The following is a 23,008-nucleotide window of genomic DNA, read 5'->3' as shown; positions in this document are numbered from 1 at the left end:
AAAAATCCATAATTTCTTTTCGACTGAAGAAAGAAAGACATAAACATCTGGGATGACATGGGGGTGAGTAAATTATCAGGGACTTTTAATTCTGAAGTGAACTAATCCTTTAAGTCTGGCAGAATAATCTGCAGTGATGGCTAGTTTTTATACTGCAAGTCTAAACTCTTTCTGAGACTAAACTGAATGCGATTCTTCTTCGGATAATCCAAATGAAATAATTAAACAATTGCTCATTGATGATGCTTTTATTGGAATGGTTCTTTTCTGAAGCAACAATCCATTTAAATGGATTCATTCCAAAATGCACCCTGGAAAGTGATGCAATCAGCATTTGTCAAATACACCATTTTAAGCATATAAAACACATTAACTATGTTAATCTCTTAATTTTTACAATACTTTTCTGCTGTGAAAAATACTGTGGACTAGTGTATTTCCAAACCTCAAATACAAGATGTATCAAAATAATCTGTTAAATAATGATCAAATATTTTTATGAACGCAAAGCTACTTTCAATAAGGCACGAATCCAAATCTCAACCCTGCTGTTACAAATAGACAAGTGCTTTTAACAGTAAGAGAACTAGCTAATTGCCTTACTTTAAGAAGAAATAAACATTTACAATCCAAGTCTTGTGTACTACAAACAATGAACAGCATCCATACTACAAAAACTTTTCCATGTCACACCAGACTGCAAGTTGGAAATGGTGAAAACTGCATTCATCTACAAACAAAACAAATCCCTGATTTCAGTCACATTCAATCTCTAGACCATCCACTGGTTCAGTCAGGATGTTGTCATCTCACACTATCAATTTCCTCTTCAGGTGTATGTTCTTGTGATATATACACTGGCTCAATGTAAGGATTTACTTCTTCATTATTTATTTGATAAAAGTCCTCCTGTTTCCTGCTAGGTTCAAAGTCTTCCAGGTCATCGGGAGGAATCATAGATCCTCCAGTCCTGACAACAGACTTCTGTGATGACACGGGCATGGGAACAAACCCATGATACAGCATAAGTGGTGGCGTGTTCATAACCTCCAATGGCGGAGCTTGTCGCACGGCAGCCTCAGGAGACTGTACTGGCAGTTGCACATAACTTTTAGTTTCTGGGTCAAAGAAAGTTTTCGTTTTGACCTGTACTGGCATATCCACCAGAAAGTACTGTCCTGAGTCAGGGTCCTGTAAAAGCTTTCTCTGGGTGATCGGGAAGGACTGTGTTACAAGATTAGTGGTTGGTGCATAAGTATGTTCAATGCTGTTTTGGCGCAAAGGTAACGCCTTTGGAGTAGAGTACTGTGATCCTTCTATTAAACCAACAGTGCTACTTGACATGTTTTCGTTTTTTTCCCTTAGAAATCTATCCAGACTTTGAGTCCTACGTTCCAGTTTCTTGGGCAAGTGTTTCTCATTGCTTCGACCTAATCGATCACTGTCATTACTTATATTGCCGTTCCCCAAATGATCCCCGTGGTTTGATGTGCCATCAGTGCGATGGCCCTTTAAGTCACCAGTTTGGCTGGTTTGTCTTTCTTTGTCTTTGGTTGCATGTTGCAATTTTCTACTAGGTTCATTCTCTTCTATTTGACTCTTGTGACCACTATGGCGTCTAGTATGCTTCTCGCTTCTTTGAGTTTTGTGCTCATTTGTGTCATTGAGATGCTCGCTGTGTTTACTGCTGATTCTGTCACTGCTGTGTTCTGATCTGTCAAGTACTTGGTCGATGCTGTGGTGCCTCCTCTCAGCCTTGTGACTGACACTTTTGTCACTGCTCCTCCCTTTACGCTCAGATTTGCTTTTAGCTTCAGCCTTTTGTATCCTCCGTGTGGTGAGCTTCATGGCTCGGCGTAGAGCCTTTTCAGTTTTTGGAGGTACAACAGGCGGCTTGTTCTGACCATTACTATCATTTCCGCTGCAGGCTGAAGCAGATCTCTCGCTGGGTGCCTTGGATCCCTCCGCATCCTCTGCTGGTGCAATGCCAGAGAAGTTCTCCTCCATTGTATCCCCTCCGCTTGTTTCATAGCTGTCCAGGCCTTCAGATAAAGTGCTCACAGCAGAGCGCCTCTCCTCCTCCTCAGACACAGAGGCACTTCCAACGGACAGTTTTCCCTCTTTGACCAGGTGATTTGTCGGAAGGGACAAGAAATGCATTGCTGGTTGGTTTGGTTGGGGGGTCTTGACTGATGGTATGGCAACTGGAGAATGGACACAGTCCTTGCAGAGGTCCAGATCTTGCTTATCTTTCTCAGATCCATTCAAGTGGTCCTTCTGAGACAGCTGTTGATCTATTTCAGGTTGATCCTTAGAGGAAGTATGACTGTGTGATATTTGTGTTAAGTTTCTAGCTGACTCAATCAAGCTCTGCACCCATCCCCTTTTGTCCACATCACTCGGTGGAGAAACATCTGGCTCACTTTCATGGTTGCTTAAGGAGCAGGAATCTGTTGTTGGTTTCTGGAAATTCTCCTTCATCTTTCCATCAACTTTGTCTTTCATGTAGCAGACCTCTGCTTTATTTACCAACTCTTCAGGTTGTGATTGCGCCCCCTGTTCTGATTCATGCAATAGAGAGAGCTCACATGAGTTTGAAGATTGACTGCTGTGATGTGTTTGTTTACCATTTGATGAGGATACAGTATGAGATTGTCCAAGAATATCATATACTTTGATACTGTCCTTTCTGGCTTTGTCGGGGTTGAAAGACTCTGAAGACAGTGTTTCAGAGAGTTCCTCCTCATGTTCATCTACATTTTTTCCCCTTTCTGAGCTTGAAATTCCAAGAAGTCCACTAAAGAAGTCTTTCATATAGCTTTTACAAGGACCTTTGGATTTGTTCTGCTTGTCTCCGAACTCCTTCGGACTTACAGAACCCCCCTCCTTCTCATTCGTTTTTACTTTGTTGTCTTGCATTTCTTCATTTGTGTTGTTTGTGAGATCATGTATAGCTTTTTGGAAGTCTTGGGTGACACTGTGTTTCCTCTTTGAATGTTCCTCACCTCTTTCTGATTCTTTAGAGGAGCTGTTAGACTTTCTTTCACTCTCTGAATCCATCTCCTTGTAGATAATGGAATAAGTCCCACTTTCAGGATCACTGACTGTGAGTTTTGGTGGAACAAATTTATGTTTAATTTTGTCTTTTGCAGCCCTTTCATTGCGTCCCTCTTCTGTAGGCTTTTCGCAGCTTGTACCTTCAACAGGCTGACCTTTCTGAACATCCTTGAGGTTGACCTTATTTTCTTTGTCATATTTCTCTTTCAGAGCCGATACATTTCCTCTTACAGGGCCTCGATTCTTTGATTGTCTTGACTGAACTTTCTTAACTTCCCTACTTTCCATTTCCTCAGTTTTGACTGCAGTGTCACCTTCTCTTTTAAAGTCAAAATTACTTTCTTTCTTTTCACCTACTCTGTCATTACTTTGAGAATTACTTCTCCCTCTTCTTGGGGGTATCTCAGGTTTAAAGGAGCTAACGCCCAACTCTTCCTCACACTGTTCCACACTGCGAATATTGCTACTTTTCAATTGATCAGCTGTTTTTGTGCATTTCTTTGCATGACTTATATTTTTATTCTTCAACTCTTTCTTTTGACATATTTTATCATCCTTGCTGACATTATCTGTGTTGCTTTCTTGATTGTTTAGGCACAATCTGTCTCTCTCATATTTTATAGGTCCTGCATGCTGGCACTGCCCAATAGATGCTTCCTGCTTACAGGGCCTGGCTAATTTTACCTCAGGCACATGACTTTCACCATGTTTGGCCATGTCTTCTGACATCGTTTGAACAGTCTGCCAGTTTGTTTTAAAAGCAGACACAGTATTCTGACCTTTGCCATCTTTTGCACTTTTCCCCCTCTCATTCAGCGAGAACATACTAGACAGTTGGTCCTCTCCACTGGTGGGTAACTCACTACCACCTTGAGGTTTTTCACAATCGACTCTTTTTATATCAATGAGTGAACGTCCTGCATTTGAGACCTCTTTACTTTTCAACTTTCTTTGCTCTCGTTCAGCAATTACTTCCTCTAAAGCCATTTTGGCCAGGTTGTACTTATCGATAACAGCATTCTCTTTCTTTAAGGGTGCATTTGTCTTATTAGGCACCTGTTCCATTGATGCAAATAGTGCTCTCTTTTCAGAAATGTTTCTTTTCATTGTTTCAGAGTTTCCTTTTTGCTCTCTTTGAGTTTCCAAACCACTCTTTGATGTCGTACTGCTCTGGTCTTTAGCTGTGTTAGCCTCTCCTCTTACATGAACCCTTTCTTTCAATTGTGGTCCATCCATTACTTTATCTTTATGTGTGTTTGCATTATGCGTCTCTTGTCTTATCTCTTTTGTTTTTGGATTTTTGGAATGCCTGGACCACTTGTCATTTTCCTTTTTATCCTGTATAGTCAACGGTGCATTAGAACTATCATTATCACGATGATTATCATCATCTGTACTTACAAATCTCTGACTTTTAATGTAGTTGTTCTGTCGTGCAGAAAAGACATGCTTTGCTCCTGCCTCCTTTCCGTGTGGTTCCTTGTCTTTAACGGGGCTTTTCTGTGCACTGACTGTTTCTCTAGTTTTCAACCTGTCCGTAATTTGATTTGTACCATCACTGATGACTTGCTCTTCCAGGTTTGTTAAACTTACACTCAGACTTTTACCAGATTTGTTTTCAAGAGACATTTCGCTATGTAAACCTACAGTGGGTTTTGGGGCATTTAGCATTGACTCTACAGGATTATTTTTGCTTTGCAACTCTGCACTTTTAAACAATTTACTTGGAAAATTATGCTCTGTGTCACAATCTTTGCTAGCTTTATCTGTGAAAGACTGAGAACTGGTGTCAACCACAGTTTGAGCATTTGCTCTAATATTAATCTCCTCAGGACTAGTTTTTCTGTAAAGTTGTAATGAGGGGTAAGATGCCTTGTTAGCTGCAGGGCTCCTGTTTGATTTTAATTTTCCAGATTGAAGCAGGCTTAATGCCAAATAGTCATCTGGCATCCCGTCATTTGCAGGAGAGCAAGTTTGAGTGTCTGCAGTTTCCAACAAGGGACTCATCTGAGAGATGATGGCTTTGTGACGAGCAGATGAAATAGTTGTAGTTCCTGAAATCTCTGGTATTTCAAGCCCATCTTTTGACACTTCAGGCTGGGGAGACCCTTTGCTTTGATTTGCCACATCCAAACCTTTAAACTTAGGTGGACTGTACATTGTCTTAACCCGTTTTCTATTGTCTTTGAGATTGAACAACAAGCTTGATGCTATGGATTTGTACCCCTCTCTTTTAATCTCAGGTGACGGATGCAGTTCTCTCTCCGGGAGTGGTGGGAGCTCCAGGGTAGTGGGTGAGAGCAGGATCTCTGAGGTTCCTGTCCCATGTCTGGAGGGTATCACTGGTGTCAACAGCTGTGAAATACTGAAAGGAGTTGAACTAGCGGAGGTCTGGTCCTCTATTGTCTTCACTTCTTTAAATGCCTGTGCACTCCCTTCTTCAGCGCTTGCTGAGTAGATGGAATGCCCCACAGGAGCAGCACTTTTTGCTCTACTTCTGCTTTTTCGCCAGGGAACACAAGGTTCCACCCTTTCTGAATTACATCTCTGTTCAGAGGCAAGCGGAGGGGCCTTTGTAGGAATATTATGCTGAATGTGCTTGGACTCTTTCTCTGGTTTTGGGGGTACACTAGGTGCTGCGGATTGTACAGATGCAAGCTGTGATTGAGTCTCACTTTGTTTAGGACACTTTTCGACTTCTTTATCCACTGATGGGGGGAAACTTAATTGATAGTGTCCATGTGCCGCAGTTAACTCTTTGTAAAGAGGTGAATCATACCATTCAGGTCGCCTGTTGCTTAACATAATCTCCGGTATGTGCTCCTGACCAATGGAGAATTTATTAAAATCCCTCCATGACAAGAACGGACTGAATTCACTGTGGAGGAAAAAGTTGATGGAATTCAGTTTTCTCAGTTTGTTGTTTTTGCTGTGTTTACACTTAGAGGATTTTCCAGAGGGAAGCGATACATCCTTGCTTGATTTCTTGCCAGACCCTTTTTCATCTGATTTTAGATGATTCTTGGCTTGGGAAAGATGTACTGCTGTTAAACTGTGGTAATCTGAAGAAAACTCAGAGAGCTCTCTTTGGATGCTGAGTAGAGCCGATTTGTCCCATGAATCACCATTTGTCATCTTGGTGCTCTCACCATTCTTTTTGGCTGAAAATACTGCAAAAAGTGCTGAGTCTTTGGATGACTTGTTTGATCTACTCAATAAATCATTCGCTCCATTAAGGGGGTAAGAATTAAGTTTTTTGACAGCAGAAACTGAGCTCTCCTGAGTCTTTTTTGAGACGTCCTCCACCACTGGCTTGTGGCAGCTGACTGGAGAAGGGGAAAACTCTGAGTCATTGTAGATTGCTTCATCTCCGATGCACAGACTCTTGAAAGCTCGATCCGTCAGGCTCATGACCTCACGGTCTATTTCATCCATAAAGCTATCAAGATAGCGGAGGTGTTGCATGCTTGTCCTTTGACGCTTCTCCTGGTTGCTCATGATGAATGTGTTTGCCCAGTTCCTTCAGTCTGATGCAGAATTGACCTGGCTTGACACTTCTTGCATTGTCATCACCACATATTGGAGATTACATTGTGATATTCCTGCAAAAAAAGGAAATAGAAAATATATCAGTTTGTGCAATCACAGTTAAAAATAATTAAAAAACTGCTATAAAAAAATGTTGTTTTGATGTGGTTGGTAATCCAGCCTGTGACTATGTACAGTAAAGAAAGATACACCATGCCAAACACCAACTATTTTTAGAAGAAGGCAGATGTCTCTATGCCCTTTCACATACACAGGCCACCTGCACAACCCTTGGCAATCGTTTGTTAAAACAAATGGATTTTCAAACTATTCAGGGGATTTTTCAGTGTGCCCTGTTCAACAGATCTACTTTTTAAAGCAGAATACTTCTATACCTGAAATGTCAACATTGTTGAATCGTGTCAAAGAAGTTATCCAACATTTTTTTCGGCATTATTTACAATCCTGACAGCACAAATTAGTCATCATGCAGTCATTTGTTTGCAGCTGCTGTACTGTGTGGTTGATCCTGGTATAACTCATTAACCCATATTTATCCTCTGACCTGAATCCATTAACCAGCTCTCATCACAGCTTATATCTGTCATGGAATGGGAATGTGTTTTAAAAGAGCAGGTTTCAGACTACAATATAGCATTATTACACATTTCTGTGTAATTCTTGGAATGTCACCTCAGAAAGCTCAAGTGCTGACCATGCAAGGACAAACCTTGAAATATATTTATAAGCATTTAAAGGCGTGCACTAAGTGGCCAAGAAGATTTGGACAGCACAACATTTTTCCATCGCCCATAATTCTGTATCAACTTGCAGTCGGGGTAATTTACCCAACATCTGTTACTTTATTTATGTGAAAGAAGATCTACAGTATAGTGATAAAGCCCTGACTAACCTCAAGGAAAGTTCTTCAAAATAACAGACTGTTTATCATCAAATTATGAAAACGTGAAAGAGCAGCTGCGCTCAACAGATCTTAGCTTTTTGTTATTGAAAGGAAAATATCATTTACTCTAAGAAAATTTCAAACAGAGCTCCTGTCAGGAAAGTAAGCACATATGCTGAACTACATTAATTTGACAGTAACAGAGTAATGGCCTGTTTAAGTTTATTCCTTACCTTTTTTGAGGTTCTGTATTTCATCCTTGGACAAATCCTTAAAGGTAAATTTCACACAAGCCACCAAGTGAAGTCAAACTTCTCTGTTACTCCATAAAGGAACACTACGAAAATGAACACGACCTGAAGCTCATGGTAGAAATCCATGTTCAAGTAAGCACTTGAAGGAGGCTGAAGAAGGAACTGAACACACCCTACCGAAATAGTTGCCGGCAAGGCCAGCGCTGTAACACAGGAAGAAGTTAGTGAGCGCAAATAACTGAGCGACTGTTTGGTGTCGAGTGGGCGACAGATGAAATAGAAATGGTCATCTGCTATTTTGGTACCAGTAGCTTGAGGACCTTCGCTGTCTATACCGCTCCAATCCTACAGAGACTACAACTTTTCACATTAACACAGCAGCTCTGAACACATGGGATGTTGTTGTATGGTGGCTGGGGTGGGTAGGAGTCATTTGTCTCACAAACAGGGGAGGCAAATATAGCACCTTGCATCACCCCACCGCAGTGTCACCAGACTCAAAGTGTAGGATGAGTGGCTAATGGAGTCTGATTACCATGACAGGCCGCCCACAGTTGTTAAGCAGGTCCTGCTTGTGTCTTTCTAGTACGTCTGCCTCCAGCCACTCAGACTGAGAGGAAAACATATTTGCTCATACTCTTTTTTTAACTGTGCTCTTCGTTGACAAAGTTATCAGAAAATGCAAGTTACCTTTTAAAAACACATTTTTTTCCCCCCTGACATGACCTCTCTGTTTTAAAGGGGACCTATTATGCCCCTATATACAAGATGTAATATAAGTCTCTGGTGTCCCCAGAATGTGTCTGTGAAGTTTCAGCTCAAAATACCCCACAGATCATTTATTATAGCTTGTTAAATTTGCTCCTATTTGGGTGTGAGCAAAAACACAGCTTTTTTGTGTGTGTCCCTTTAAATGCAAATGAGCTGCTGCTCCCTCCTTTCCAGAAGAGGGCGGAGCTTTAACAGCTCGCGCTTCGGTCGCTCAACAACAACAAAGCTGGAGAATCTCACGCAGCCAAAATGAGGATTGTCAGTAACGGTGTTCAGCCTTACATTGTTCAAACCGGAGTCGACACTGATGGAGAGAATGCAATTGGACATTTCTAAATGGCTAGTGGATAAATTTATGGATAAATAAGTTGATTCAACTCATCAACTAGCAGATCATCACTAGTTGTGGGCAGGGCTTCCCCTGTAAGCGTAGGGGGAAATCTGAAACCACGTGTTTGGAGAGACTGTTTATGATTTATGGGGATTATAAAAAAAAGGACTGGGCTGATTTTTACCATTATAGGCTGGTTGTTTACACACACTGTGGACGCATCTGTGTTCAAACATCTTTATAAAAGTGAATTTTGCGTAATAGATCCCCTTTAATGCTTCATTATGTAATTTTATTTATTTGGCTATGCTCTTCACACCTACACAGTATGATAGAGAGTTATTTTAGTGGCTCTATTTGAAGCAGCCTGTATTTCATACAGTAATGGTCTGCCTTTCTTTCTGGCACACCTTCATATCTCTGCTTATCTGTCACACGCCTGTTTCTCCACTGTACAAGGCCAGACTCTCAAGAATATTGATAGTGCTTTTCAAAGTTTTAACAGTAAAGGCCTGCTCATGATAACTATAACCATAAAGTGTAAATAATCATTCTAATTCTATGAGAACATAAGAAAATCCACATTACAATAACACAGAGGAACGGTATTGCTGGAATCACTTTTTAAGCTATTTATTGCAGCTGATGAATGAAAAAAGCATTGACAGTCAATCAGATTTTAAAGAGCTCAAGCATTTAAAGTGGCAGAGGACAAAATCTTTAATGCATCTTTCATGCATTTATGTGGATGCTAATATAGTTATCGTTATATTCATCTTTATAGTTTTCATTCTTGGCATGAACATGCCTTAACATAAAAACTGATAAAGTAAAATTATATATATTTATTAAACAGAAATGTAGGTGATATGTGTTAAAGAAATAGTTCAGCTAAAAACGAATATTCTGAATAATTCCTTTCGTGGAACACAAAATATTGTTTGAGTCAAAAATTAATCGTTCTTTAAGTTGAATCTTTTCAGTCAATCAGTTGATCCAGTTCACATGAATCATTCATGAATCGTGATCTGAATCAGTGATCTGGTTGCTGCAGTTAACATCCTTTTGCATTCTTTTTAATTTAGATTTTCATTATTTGGAAAAATACTCTTCAAAAATGTTGTGTTCATCAGAAAAGAAAAAGACTTTAATATTAGTTGAAATACAGCTGTTCATTATTAGTTCATATTAGCTCAGGTCCATTAAATAATATTAACAGATACAATTTAAATAATATATTATTAAATGTTGAAATTAGAATTTTCTAAAATTAACAAATGCTTTAGACCCTATTTTTCATTATTTCATGTTAGCTAAAGAAATTAACATGTTAACAAATGGAACTTTATTTTTTATCTATATTTGTTTTTTATATCTACATACACTCTAAAAATGCTGGGTTGAAAATGGACAAACCCATTGAATGGGTTGTTTTAACCCAGCGGTTGGGTTAAATGTTTGATCAACCTGCTGGGTAGTTTTATTTAACTCAACTATTGTTTAAAAATTATTGTATTGCTCGCTTAAAATGAACCCAAAATATGTTGGAAATTAACATGTATTAATATGTTAAATAAATGAACATTTTAATAAATGTTCACCTTTTGATTATTATTGATGCCTCTACTAATTATGTGTCTGATTTTTAATTTTCAAACTATTTTGGGTTCATTTTAAGCCAGACATATAGTCATTTTTAAACAATAGTTGAGTTAAATAAAACTACCCAGCATGTTGGACAAACATTTAACCCAACCACTGGGTTTGTCCATTTTCAACCCAGCATTTTTAAGAGCGTATGTTTAAATGAAAGTAAATATGCATTCAAAGAGATGCAAGCGTTTCTCAATTTAGGAAACACCTTTTTGGCACAAATTCTACAAAATCAACAAAAATGAGTGAAAATATCAGCTCTGCATCAGGTCACACACTCGCACATGTTTTTTTCCACAAACTGTATGTTGTTCCTGTACATGATTCATGTGGTTGTAATGGGGAAAGTCCCTTCCTAATGATATTTAGGGTGTAAGACTCTGCGTCAGCAGTCAGAACACTGTATAGAGTGCATTTCCCTTTTACCATCTGCTAATGTGAACCTCGAGGGGAGGAAGGTCACAAGGAGAGAGGGCAGACGAGTCTCTATCCTTAGCAACCCGGTCTCACCGTTTCCAAAAGGCTCTCATGTCCACTCAACCTCTTATTCCAGAGCGAGCAGGCAAGGCTATAATAGGACAACTGGAATCTGTAGCTCTAGGGGGAGTCCAGGGTGGCCGCAGAGAGGAGCGTGATGGACGTCCACACATGGGCCGGCAGTAAAGCAGCCGCGCCAGCTATCATTCATTGCATGGGACTGGAGAATGCTTGACCATCATGGCAGCCAATAAATACTAGCATGTCTGATGCGCTGGCCTCGACATGCACCCGCTGCCCGCAGAATGACTGCCAACGTTGAGGCTCATGTTACTGTTGTGTATTGACTGCCATGCTGGATTCAAGAGGGAGAATGTATGTAAATGTAATAACATTAGCGCCTAAAGAAATAGTTCACCCAAGAAAAAAAAAAAGAAAAAAAAAAAACATGACTTTCTTTCTTTCGTGGAACACAAAGGAAAATGTTTATATCAGAATGTCCAGCTGCTCTTTAGTCTGTTCCCCACCTATAAACCTAGTAGTGAAATATTATTAAACTAACTGTTCTCTATTGTAACAAATTTTTAAAATGTAATTTATTCCTGTGATCAAAGCTGAATTTTCAGCATCATTACTCCAGTCTTCAGTGTCACATGATCCTTCAGAAATCATTCTAACATGATGATTTGCTGCTCAAGAAACATGTCTGGAAACCGTGTTACATTTTTAAAAGATTCTTTGATCAATAGGAAGTTAAAAAACAGCATTTATTTGAAATAGAAATCTTTTGTAACATTATAAAATGTCTTTACTGTCACTTTTGATCAATTTAGTGCATCTTTTCTGGATAAACGTATTAAATGCTTATTTAAAAAAAAAAAAAAAAAAAAAATCGTACTGACCCAAATTTGTCAATGATAGGCTGCAAATGGGTCATTGACGAATAAGGTTTTTAAAAGTGTAAAAAAACATAATGGAGATTAAATTAATTTTGAAGTTTTATTAAGTGTTAACAATGAGATTGTGGATTTTATAATCAATTAACACTGCTTTTGTCCTTTTTTACAAGATGGACAAAATTTGTCACCAAAAAAGTCATTCAGTTTTACCGAATGACACTTTTGGTTATGCCGAATGACGATATTTTCAAACAATGCTAACAAGCTGATATCTAGCTAGCTATCAAAAGGACAATCAAACATTTTATATTTAGTACAAGTTTTTAAAATATTACAACATTTTCCATGTTTTATAGCGGTTGTACCGAATGACCTGATGTTTCGGGACATGTGTATGATCAAGTGAAAACATGAATTTTTCAAATAGTTAAAAGAGAGTTAGTTACTTTGCTTCACGACCATGTGGTCCTTGCCAGGTGTGTGAATGATGTCACATCCTGTCACATGATATTGACCACATGACTTGATCCAAAATGGTCCCTTTATATTGGTCACTCCGAATGACATCAATGAAATTCATTTTTCCGGACATTCTTTCTAATAACAAAGCAACGACTTCTACATAAAATTTTAATACCATTTTGCACTATGTTGATATATGATGTTATAAAATCATGCCAGAATAAAAAATATATACATTTATTACATTTAAAGATATTTATATCACAAATGAAATTGCTGTATTGGCCTTTGGACGGTTAAACCGAATGACCTTTTGACACTTCAAAATCTTTAAAATATCTTTATATGTAGCAAAATATAATTAAAACCTTTTGGATTCAATAAAAGAGATCTAGTTGTACTACCTTACATACTTTGGATGTCATATCTTTGATTTTATTATTATTATTAAGGCCTTTGGACAAAAAAATTACCTGTCACGTCATTGACCCAAATATTAACATCAGTCATGAAATTGATTTAGTTTATCATGTAATTGAAACATGTATTAGCATTAAACAAAAACAAGGGAATTCCATCCATGGTTCAATATCAATTCAGAGATAAACATTTCTCAGAACATCCAGCTCACAGAGCAAGTCAATTGCAACACTGACTCATTGCAACAGATCCAATTAATATGAAACGTCCATGTTCAAAGCCCTGAAGGCCGAGTAATATCTAGAGCCGAAGCAGACTTCAGTTGAGACATCAAGATGTCAACAAATCACCTTGTGATGAAAACAAATCACACAGCAGTACGTCAGTTCTGAGATGATGCATGTGACTCACAGATCTAAGGATGTACAAATATCCAATCTGCCAATGTTAAGCAATGGCAGTGTGATGTAAAATCATGTCTAACATTGTTTAGCTATGAAGTTTACCACTAAACCGCCTCACTATACTGTCATTCGTCCACTAGAAAGTTGTCAAACACAAGCTGTCATTCTCACACTATACTTCAGCTGTAGTATACTTAAAATATAACATTATTATCCTGGTTTTATTTGTTTTGTGTGGTATGTTGCTCTAAAACAACATTTTAAAACAATCAAGATTATAGAAGTGTTATTCCTTTCTCTTAAGAAAAATGTTGTTTACTATTACCAAAAGAGATCCTTTACACCCTCAGCTTTTCTCATACTGCGAATATAAATAGAGCAGACAAAGAACTCTTGTTGTTACGGTTTAAGAGATTATGATAAGCATTTTGGGTAGACGGAGGTTGGGAGGTGTTTCTGCACACAGTTCACCACGTGCTACTGGACAGACACCAGCCTGTAAGTATTTATGGAAGTTCACAAGTGTGTTTGTTTGGAAAGACAAGAAATGGAATGTTGAAGTCATATTGAAAGGCACAGGTTTACTCTTTGAGTGCAAAAATACCACCTGAAAATGTTTTCATTTTCAACTAATGGTCAGTAAAAGAAGGTGTTGATCGCCATCCTTAAGAGGACAAACTAATTTCTGAAAATATAAAAATATGAACTTGTTTTATTAAGTCCCAAGCCCTGAAAGGTTTGGCTGTGGAGTTGAAACAAATTTATGGCGAAGGGAAACAGGAAGTGTGTTATAACTTCTGCATACATAAACTGATTTTGATGAAACATCAGCTGTGTGTTCATTGTAGGAGGCCGATCACATGGATGTGACTATTGTGTGTCAAAGTCAAAGAGCCAACAACTGGCAGCAGGAAGTGTGTCACTTTCAAAATGCTTTGAAATCGGCCTATTATTTTTACCCGATTTGCACCGATTTTACACCTGTGAAAGGATTCTTGATATCTTGAATACTGTTGTCATGGCAACCCTGAGGGTTTCTGAGGCATTTAGCATGCTTCAAATTGCATGAAACTTGACACACACATCAGAGTTGCCAGGCAGAAGACATGGGCAAAGCCTTAGAAATGGGGTGTGGAGGAGGGGCTCTATAGCGCCACCTTTTGTCTAAAGTTGGGGGTTAGTTTTACCTACAGTCACCAAACTCAGTGCATATATTGTTCTCATCGAGCCGGACAACTTTCTAATTCACAGTCATTAGCTCCAACCAACAGGAAGTCAGCTGGTTTTGTTTGAATGTGGATTTTTTGAACCAAGCTCTCAATTTTTAACTACTGCTCCAAAGGCCATCATACAATTCACACCAAACTTTTTCAACATGAAGTCAAGACACTGAGGATGCTAAATTGCGGATGGATATTGGATATCTCAAACGGTTTGGCCGTGGCGAGGCAACATATTTATGGCAAAAAAAGGGAAACAGGAAGTGTGTATTTTGATGAAACTTCAGCTGTGTGTTCATTGGATGAGATCAATCACATGAATGTGACTATTGTGAGTCAAAGTTATAGTGCCACCAACTGGCAACTGGAAGTGTTTCACTTTCAAAATGCTTTGAAATTGCCTTCTTATTTTTACCCAATTCACTTCAGACTTCGTCAGAATAATGTCAAGACATGGCATATGTAGACCTGTGAAAGGATTCTTGATATCTTAAATACTGTTGCCATGGCAACACATCAAACTTTTATAATATTCTTGGGTGTTGTTGAGGCTCTTAGCATGCTTCAAATTGCATGAAACTCTACACACACATCAAAGTTGTCGGCCAGTAGACATGGGCAAAACCTTAGAAATGGGTGGGGAGGAGGGGCTCTATAGCACCACCTTTTGACAAAAGTTGGGGGGTTAGTCTTACCTACAGTCACCAAACTTGGTACATATATTGTTCTTATCAAGCCGGACAACTTTATAATTTACAGTCATTAGCTCCGACCAACAGGAAGTCAGATATTTTGGTTTGAATATGGATTTTTTGAATAATCAGGCTCTGATTTTTCGATCGATTCATGCAATCGCCACCAAACTCAGTCAACATGAAATAAAGACACTGAAGATGCTAAATTGTGAACGATTATAGGATATTTTGAACAGTGTTGCCATGGCGAGGAATTAATGACAAAAAAGGGAAACAGAAAGTGTTTAATATCACGTGAAATCATTGTTTGATTTAAATTAAATTAAGATTGTATGTTACCCACCATGCACAGGTTTCCTTAAGCCACCGGTGTGGCGGTGGCGCTGGGGTTTGGGCCCGTCATCGCTGCTTGCAGCTATATTTGTTATTGTTCTTTTCTATAAGGTTTGCAACCTTTTTACAAAACTTTGGGGTGTGTAAATACAGTTTAGAACCATATTTATGTGATTGTGTAAACACAAGTAAATATCTACATAAACAGAGGAAACAATTGCTATAACAATTTATCACGCAGAATACAGTCCAAAAGTCCCATTTTAAGATGGCCAGTGGTCAATGACTTTTTCATCCTCTTAAATGAATAAGCCTTACAGAATTTAAACATGGTAAATCATCTTAGTCAAGCTGAGAGTTTGCACTATGTTGAGCTCTTAGAATACAGATGTAACCATAGAAATAACTTTGAGGCATTGACAAGGGAACAACTGACAATAAATGTTGCTAATTTAAACCTAAAGCTCTATTAAACATAGCAAGACACTTTGCATGAACCTCCCAAAATGTCCGGCTGGCTATATACATACATATATTATATATATAAAAACATCAGCCTGTGAAGCTCTCAGTGGTCAGAATTGATATGAATAGCAATTATGCAATAACCCTCCAGTAAATACATTGCTAATACCAGTGCTAAGCCCCATCAGATGATAAAAAGATTAAAGCCGTAGCACTTTACAATAAAGCCCCATTAGTTAATGCATTAACTAAAAATAACTAACAATGAGCAATTCATTTCTTACCATTTTTATTACCATTAGATGATAAAAATACAACAGCCTTTATGTGTAAAGCATTATCATAATGTATGTTATAATGCATCTTTTCATATTTTTCAAAGTTAAAATACATTATAATATTCACAGATTCCTTGTTACATCAGAAATTGGTTGTTTGTCATGTTTTTAATGCATTATACTTTCTAAAGATGTTCAATGAATAGATCAGTATTGTAACTGTGGTTTGTGAGATCATACAATGCATTATAAGGCATAATTAATGCATTAAAGAATAGTGTTACTAGCTTTGACAGTTACAGCATTGCCTGTTTTAGCCCATTATTTTAACAATTCGGACCACAAATTTGTCACTCTGATTGTAAAACCTAATATAGTGATATTAATGTCATTTTTGTGTAAATGTGAAGCTTCCCAAATGAAGACCACACAAAGTTGGGAGAACCTGACACCCGTTTGAGCAGCTGGGAGAACGGACGGCCAAGGCCATGATTATAAGTTGCTATGGTAAGGCCAGTCTCTGCAGGCAGTTTATCGACACAAAATAAAACAAGGTGGCGTGTTTTGCGGTTTCTGAATGCTCCATTAATCCTCCATATTTGATATGCCAACCTGTTAGTGCTTGTCTATAGCAGACATGCACTGCTGACCACCGTAAGGCCCCCTGAAGAACGAGTCTGCATTCTTTCCAGCAAAAGACTTGTTATTTGTGACCTTTGACTGTGTAACAAGAACCTATTGATGGAAGCCTGTCCATAGAGCATGTACTCAAGTACATCATCTAGAAACATTTAAAAGCTGCTCTGGTTCTTTAGGCTCATATATAGCAGCATGATAACAACATTTTGAGAAGCTGTGTTAGATTTAGTGGTCTGGCTGTACATGCATAAATGTTCTCATATATAATATCCCAGTTAATAACATCAGGATACAAAAATGCTGGGTTAAAAACAACCCAAGTTGGGTTGAAAATGGACAAACGTAGTGATTGGGTTGTTTTAATTACACAGCATGTTGGGCAAACATTTAACATTTTTAACCCAGCATTTTAAGAATGTAATTATGACAGAATGTTGAGAATGTTTGGGTAAATTACAAATATAATTTTAAATGTACACTATCCTTAAAAAGTTTGGGGTTGGTAGGATTTTTTAAATGTTTTTTGATGGAAGTCTTTTCTGCTCATCATTACAGGAAAAAAAAAAACAACAGTGATGTTGTGAAATATTATTACAATCTAAAATAACTGTCTTCTATTTGAATATATTGTAAAATATTTTTTGTGATATATATTAAAGCTGAATTTTTAGTCTTAAGTGTCACATGATCCTTCAGAAATAATTCTAATATGCTGATTTGCTGCAAAAAGAAACTGATTATTATCAAACAGTTGTGCGGCTAAATATTTTCGTGGAAACCTGATTTTTTTTCTTAGTGTTTCTTTGATGAACAAAGTTCAAAAGAACAGCATTTATTTAAAATGGAAATCTTTTGTAACATTATAAATGTCTTTACTGTCACTTTTGATCAATTTAATGCATCTCTGCTAAATAAAAGTATTAATTTCTTTAAAAAAAAAAGGTGTTGTGGTCAAACCTTGCACTCACGTTTGATTCAGTGGTCTAGCTGTGCATGCAATATCACAATGTTCTCATATCACATACCCCAGTTACTGAGCTCTAGTTGCAAAACAAATTGGTGCAACAGATCTCGCTGCAATGCATGTATACGTGTCAAAACACTGACTGGTAATTGAATGGAGCATTTTAGCCTGATGAACCTGATCCGATTCTTTAACTCGCACAAAGTGCGATGCTTAATGTGCATTTGAAATTACAGAATGGACATATCTCGTATTGTGGTTTAAAATGCACTTGATACTGTTTACTGTTGTTAGAAACAATTATCACCTAATGGAAAGAACGCTGAAGAGCTGCACACTTATCATCAGCATCTCATCTTATCTAGAAATCATTTGGTGAACGTACAGGAAATGGTTTTATTTCAAAAGAAGCACAGCAGCAAACTAATGCAAAACAACCAATGTTAGAGACAGACATGAAAAGACGTAAAAATGCCTGAAGGTGCAAGATTCTGCTCAGCCTTCTGCTTTATCTTCACCATTGGTAAGTAATTCTCATTCAGTTCATTGAAGTTGTGCTGCTAAAAATTTTTATAGGTATTCAAAACTGTGACATCAAATTATATATAAACACAATTAAAGACTGAATGATGATTTTTATGCTTGATTATTGATAAGATGCTTGAGAAGATCTGCCAAACCAAAAGTGTGTTGGACGCAGAAGCACATTTTGGCCTAGAATATTAAATTAATTATTTATTTGTGACAGATAAACTACTTACAAACTAGGTCAACACATATTCTGATAACATCATGTGTGTGACTGCATGTATCAATTACAGATCTGATGAAACTCTATAAAGATGTAATATATTGTAATATGTGTTGACCTAGCAAGTAGTTTATTTTTAGCATTCGTATGTCTTTTGCATTTTTGAGAAAGGTTTGCACGTCTCAGTGTTAAATAGGAAGTGATGTCGCAATCACAGATTTAATCTTACTTCCTCTCCATTAGGTGATTTGTGTTTTCAAACAGCTAATAAAGAGACACTGATTTACATAATGAAGCAATATGAAGCTAAAAACAGGCCTATATGACAAAAGAAACATTTGCTACTGTATTTTTGGTAACGCTTTACTTAAATGTGACCTATTATGCCTCTTTTTACAAGATATAATATAATATGTGTTTGTGAAGTTTCAGCTCAAAATACCCCACAGATCATTTATTATATCATGTTGTAAATGCCCATTTTTGAGTGTAAGGAAAAACATGCTGTTTTCGTGCATGTGCCTTTAAATGTAAATGAGCTGCTGCTTTCCAGAAGAGGGCGGAGCCTTTACAGCTCATGCCTCGAATACTCTGACAAAAACTAACATCCTTATCGCGGTCACACACACAAGACATTGCAGTTCTTTATCATCATTAAAGTCTATTATCTGAATGCGTTTTAAAGCCATATCAGTCTAGACTGATCAGTCACAACCGAAGCATGCACACAGAAAGCTGCTGTCAGACGGCGCGTGAGTATTAAACTAACTTATTTTTTACATCTTACTGCCCTTAAACGGTCAAATACACACAAGGCTGTGTCAAAAACACACAAAGTTCACATAAACAGCCAGTTATGTCTGTGAACATCCAGTAAAGAAATTGCATGTGTATATTAGTTCTGTGTAAGCAGCGTAATATACAGTATCTACTGCTGTTAATATGAACCAAACGACAAAAGAAAAACAGAAAATCACTCACTGCTCTTGATTAAATAACTTTAGCAGCTTTAATAAGAATACATTTCATACTTGAATGCTGCTGTTAAATGATCTGGCGAGGAGAAAAACATGGCGGACTGTGTACAGCTCACTCAGGGCGGGGTCTATGCTAATAGGGCAGAGTCCATCAGCAGTCGTGGGCGGGGCCCAAACGATCACATGTTAGGAAACTAGGTCAAACTAAACACGGGACAAGTGGCTGTTTACACGACACCATTGTCAACTAAAAACGGAAAACTTTTAATGCGTTTTGGTCTACACAAAGATAAAACTTTTAATCTTTTTTTTACTCTGTTGTTGTGTTACAACTAAACCAAAACAGAACATATAAACGTGATATTAATATTATTTCAAGGCAACATAATAATCTGATACATTTTAAATAAGGATACACTATTGACTAATATTTTACAGATTGCTTGTTGGTGACACGTGTGAAGGGACAAGACTCTTCCAATGATGAACCAGGTAGAAGATGAAACAAACTCAGAATCTAAACTCATTTATAGAGCTCATAAGTGTCCTAATTAGATGATGTTTTCTTCCTCTGAGCCTCAGAAATTAAATATGCTGTCATAGGAGCAGGGATTGGCCTTTTCTTCTCCATCTGCTTTCTGCTAATGAAAATCTACATAATCAAAAAGCAGATGGTTGACAATGAACCATCAGGTAAGTCTTTTCCTAGAAAATAATATTAAAAATCATACTACACTCTAAAAATGCTGGGTTAAAAACAACCCAAGTTGGGTTGAAAATGTTAAAATGTTTGCCCAACGTGCTGAGCAGTTTTATTTAAGCTAACTATTGTTTAAAAATTACTATATGTCTGGCTTAAAATGAACCCAAAAAAATCAGACACATAATTACTAGAGGTAACAGTAATAATCAAAAGGTGAACATTTATTAATAAGCAATTTAATAAATGTTTACTATTTAATTATTATTTATTAAACATATTAATAAATGTAAACATCCAACCTATTTTGAGTTCATTTTAAGCAAGCAATGCAGACATTTAACCCAATCGCTGGGTTTATCCATTTTTAACCCAACATTTTTGATTTTTTAATCAAATGGAAATAAAATATTTATCATTAATACTTTAATATTTTTAAAGATGTATCAGAAAGAAGAGCATCTTCACGGTAAGAATATTTTTATTTGCATGCTACACTTTTCCGTATCAGATGAATGATGTAGGTTTGGTCTGAAAGTAAATCTCATAAAATGATCTCTATTCTTTAGGGCCAATGATGTGGAAAGCAGGAGGGACTGAAATGTCTTTTGAGGATTAATTAATATTATGATATTATGCTCAGAGGAGAACACAATCAAATGTCATTTTATGACAGATTTTATACTGATTTATTTATTAAATAGTGGCCAATTTAGGCCTGAACAATAAATGTTTGAATATTCAGCATGTGCCTTCATGAGGACTTTTTGTGCTTTTTACACTGAGAGCCACAACTGCTCTTACATGAGTAAAATGTATATATTTATATACATCAACTAATATACTGCATGTATCAAGAGCACAAGAGGTTTAAGCCAGCTTGTCTTTTCATTTCTTTGCCTCTGTTGTGTGACAATTTCTATGCATAATCAAACTGTGTTTGTAATTATCAATAAAAAATGAACAGCTCCTTCCAGACCGGTTGAATTAGAGTCATTTATCTTTATTAAAATGCATGTGGTGACAGATACCTGAGGCTGTTATGGACCCTAAACACACACACGTTTGTTTTCACCGTATGTTAGTGAGGACATTGCTTAGACTTCCACTGATTTTATATTAATGATATTTTTCGAAGGCCTAACCCAGTAAAATATCCTCACTAGTTGGTAATATTTCAGTCATTTTTGAGTCTTGCATTTGCTTTCTTCTAATCTTTAGAATTAAAATATAAAAATACAGTCTTGCAACTAATGGTTTTGTATGTACAAAAGCAGAATAGTGCAGAATCTCATTGCATTTTACATAACATTTCTTTGTATCACTGGATCATGCAATGTCACACTTTATCCAGAGGAGGGCAGTCAGTCCTTTCCTGCTGTTGCACAACTGTTTTTCACTATTAGCTGAAAAGCAGTACATATCTGTCTTTTTTTTTTTTTTTTTAATTTTAAAACATTTTGATGGGATATTTGCACAATATTTGCTTTTAATAACACTTCCAAAATATGAGTAGGATGTTATATTGGGAAGAAGAATACACTAAACTTTGTTAAGGTATTAAAATGACAAAATTATTTGGAAAGAAAGGCAAATAGCATATAATTAATCATATTATGTATATTATCATGTTATGCAAGCATACATTGACTACAATGTAATCAGTTATTAATATTTTGTTAGTTCTCCCTTGTTTTTGATTACAGCAGCCATTCTCCTGGGTATTGACTTTGTGCATGCATTATGCTTAACATCTTTCCAGTCCTCCTTAAGTTCTTCCCAAAGTTGAGCTTCATTGGAAGACCCGTGTGACTTATTGTCAATGAGGAGACTGAGGAGGCCGCTTGAAGACTGCAAAACGCTGAGCATGAACACTTTCATTGTGTGCAACTTTGTTTGCATTTGGGATTGTTATTGTTATGATTGTTAATCTCCAAACAGATCCTCCATTCTTAGCTACATTGTGTTCAGCAGGATTCCCAAGCATTGGTCCATTTTCAAAGTGCCAGCAACTTTGTAGATCCTTCCAACACCTGCTGCAGACAAGTTCACCCAAAAATGAAAATAATGTCATTTATTACTCACCCTCATGCCGTTCTACACCCATAAGACCTTCGTTAATCTTCGGAACACAAATTGAGATATTTTTGTTGAAATCCGATGGCTCAGTGAGGCCTGCATAGCCAGCAATGACATTTCCTCTCTCAAGATCCATTAATGTACTAAAAACATATTTAAATCAGTTCATGTGAGTACAGTGGTTCAATATTAATATTATAAAGCGACGAGAATATTTTTGGTGCGCCAAACAAAAACAAAATAACGACTTGCATAGTGATGGCCTATTTCAAAACACTGCTTCATGAAGCTTCGGAGCGTTATGAATCTTTTGTGTCGAATCAGCGGTTCGGAGCGCCAAAGTCACGTGATTTCAGTAGTTTGGAGGTTTGACACGGGATCCGAATCATGATTCGACACGCTGATTCATAACGCTCCGAAGCTTCATGAAGCAGTGTTTTGAAATCAGCCAGCACCAAAAATATTCCCGTCGCTTTATAATATTAATATTGAATCACTGTACTCACATGAACTGATTTAAATATGTTTTTAGTACATTAATGGATCTTGAGAGAGGAAATGTCATTGCTGGCTATGCAGGCCTCATAGAGCCATCGGATTTCAACAAAAATATTATAATAATTTGTGTTCCGAAGATGAACGAAGGTCTTACGGGTGTGGAACGGCATGGGGGTGAGTAAAAAAATGACAGAATTTTAATTTTTGGGTGAACTAACCCTTTAATGGTGCCACACATGCATTTGGTAT

At 37.2% G+C, this 23,008-nt stretch overlaps 1 protein-coding gene and 1 long non-coding RNA gene across 4 annotated transcripts; one reads left to right on the top strand and one right to left on the bottom strand.

Moving 5' to 3' along the window:
- Positions 1-233: 233 nt before the first annotated feature.
- On the bottom strand, positions 234-8,280 carry LOC127523591 (uncharacterized). The gene is made up of 2 exons (XM_051914493.1): positions 7,723-8,280; positions 234-6,659 (listed from the first exon to the last, which is right to left on the bottom strand). The coding sequence occupies exon 2, from the start codon at positions 6,553-6,555 to the stop codon at positions 805-807; it is 5,751 nt and encodes a 1,916-aa protein (XP_051770453.1). The 5' UTR covers positions 6,556-6,659; positions 7,723-8,280; the 3' UTR covers positions 234-804.
- A 5,328-nt stretch (positions 8,281-13,608) lies between these two features.
- LOC127523611 (uncharacterized) lies at positions 13,609-21,158 on the top strand. 3 transcript variants are annotated; one of them, XR_007932906.1, is made up of 5 exons: positions 13,609-18,277; positions 19,921-19,974; positions 20,065-20,175; positions 20,624-20,651; positions 20,752-21,158. It is a non-coding gene; the product is annotated as an uncharacterized LOC127523611 (long non-coding RNA). The 3 variants fall into 3 exon arrangements; XR_007932905.1 differs by having other exon boundaries at positions 20,059-20,175; XR_007932907.1 differs by lacking the exon at positions 13,609-18,277 and adding an exon at positions 18,588-19,257 and having other exon boundaries at positions 20,059-20,175.
- The last annotated feature ends 1,850 nt before the right edge of the window (positions 21,159-23,008 follow it).

Source organism: Ctenopharyngodon idella, chromosome 12 (genome assembly GCF_019924925.1).
Source record: "Ctenopharyngodon idella isolate HZGC_01 chromosome 12, HZGC01, whole genome shotgun sequence".
Taxonomy (NCBI): domain Eukaryota; kingdom Metazoa; phylum Chordata; class Actinopteri; order Cypriniformes; family Xenocyprididae; genus Ctenopharyngodon; species Ctenopharyngodon idella.
This window is presented reverse-complemented; position numbering and strand designations above follow the sequence as displayed.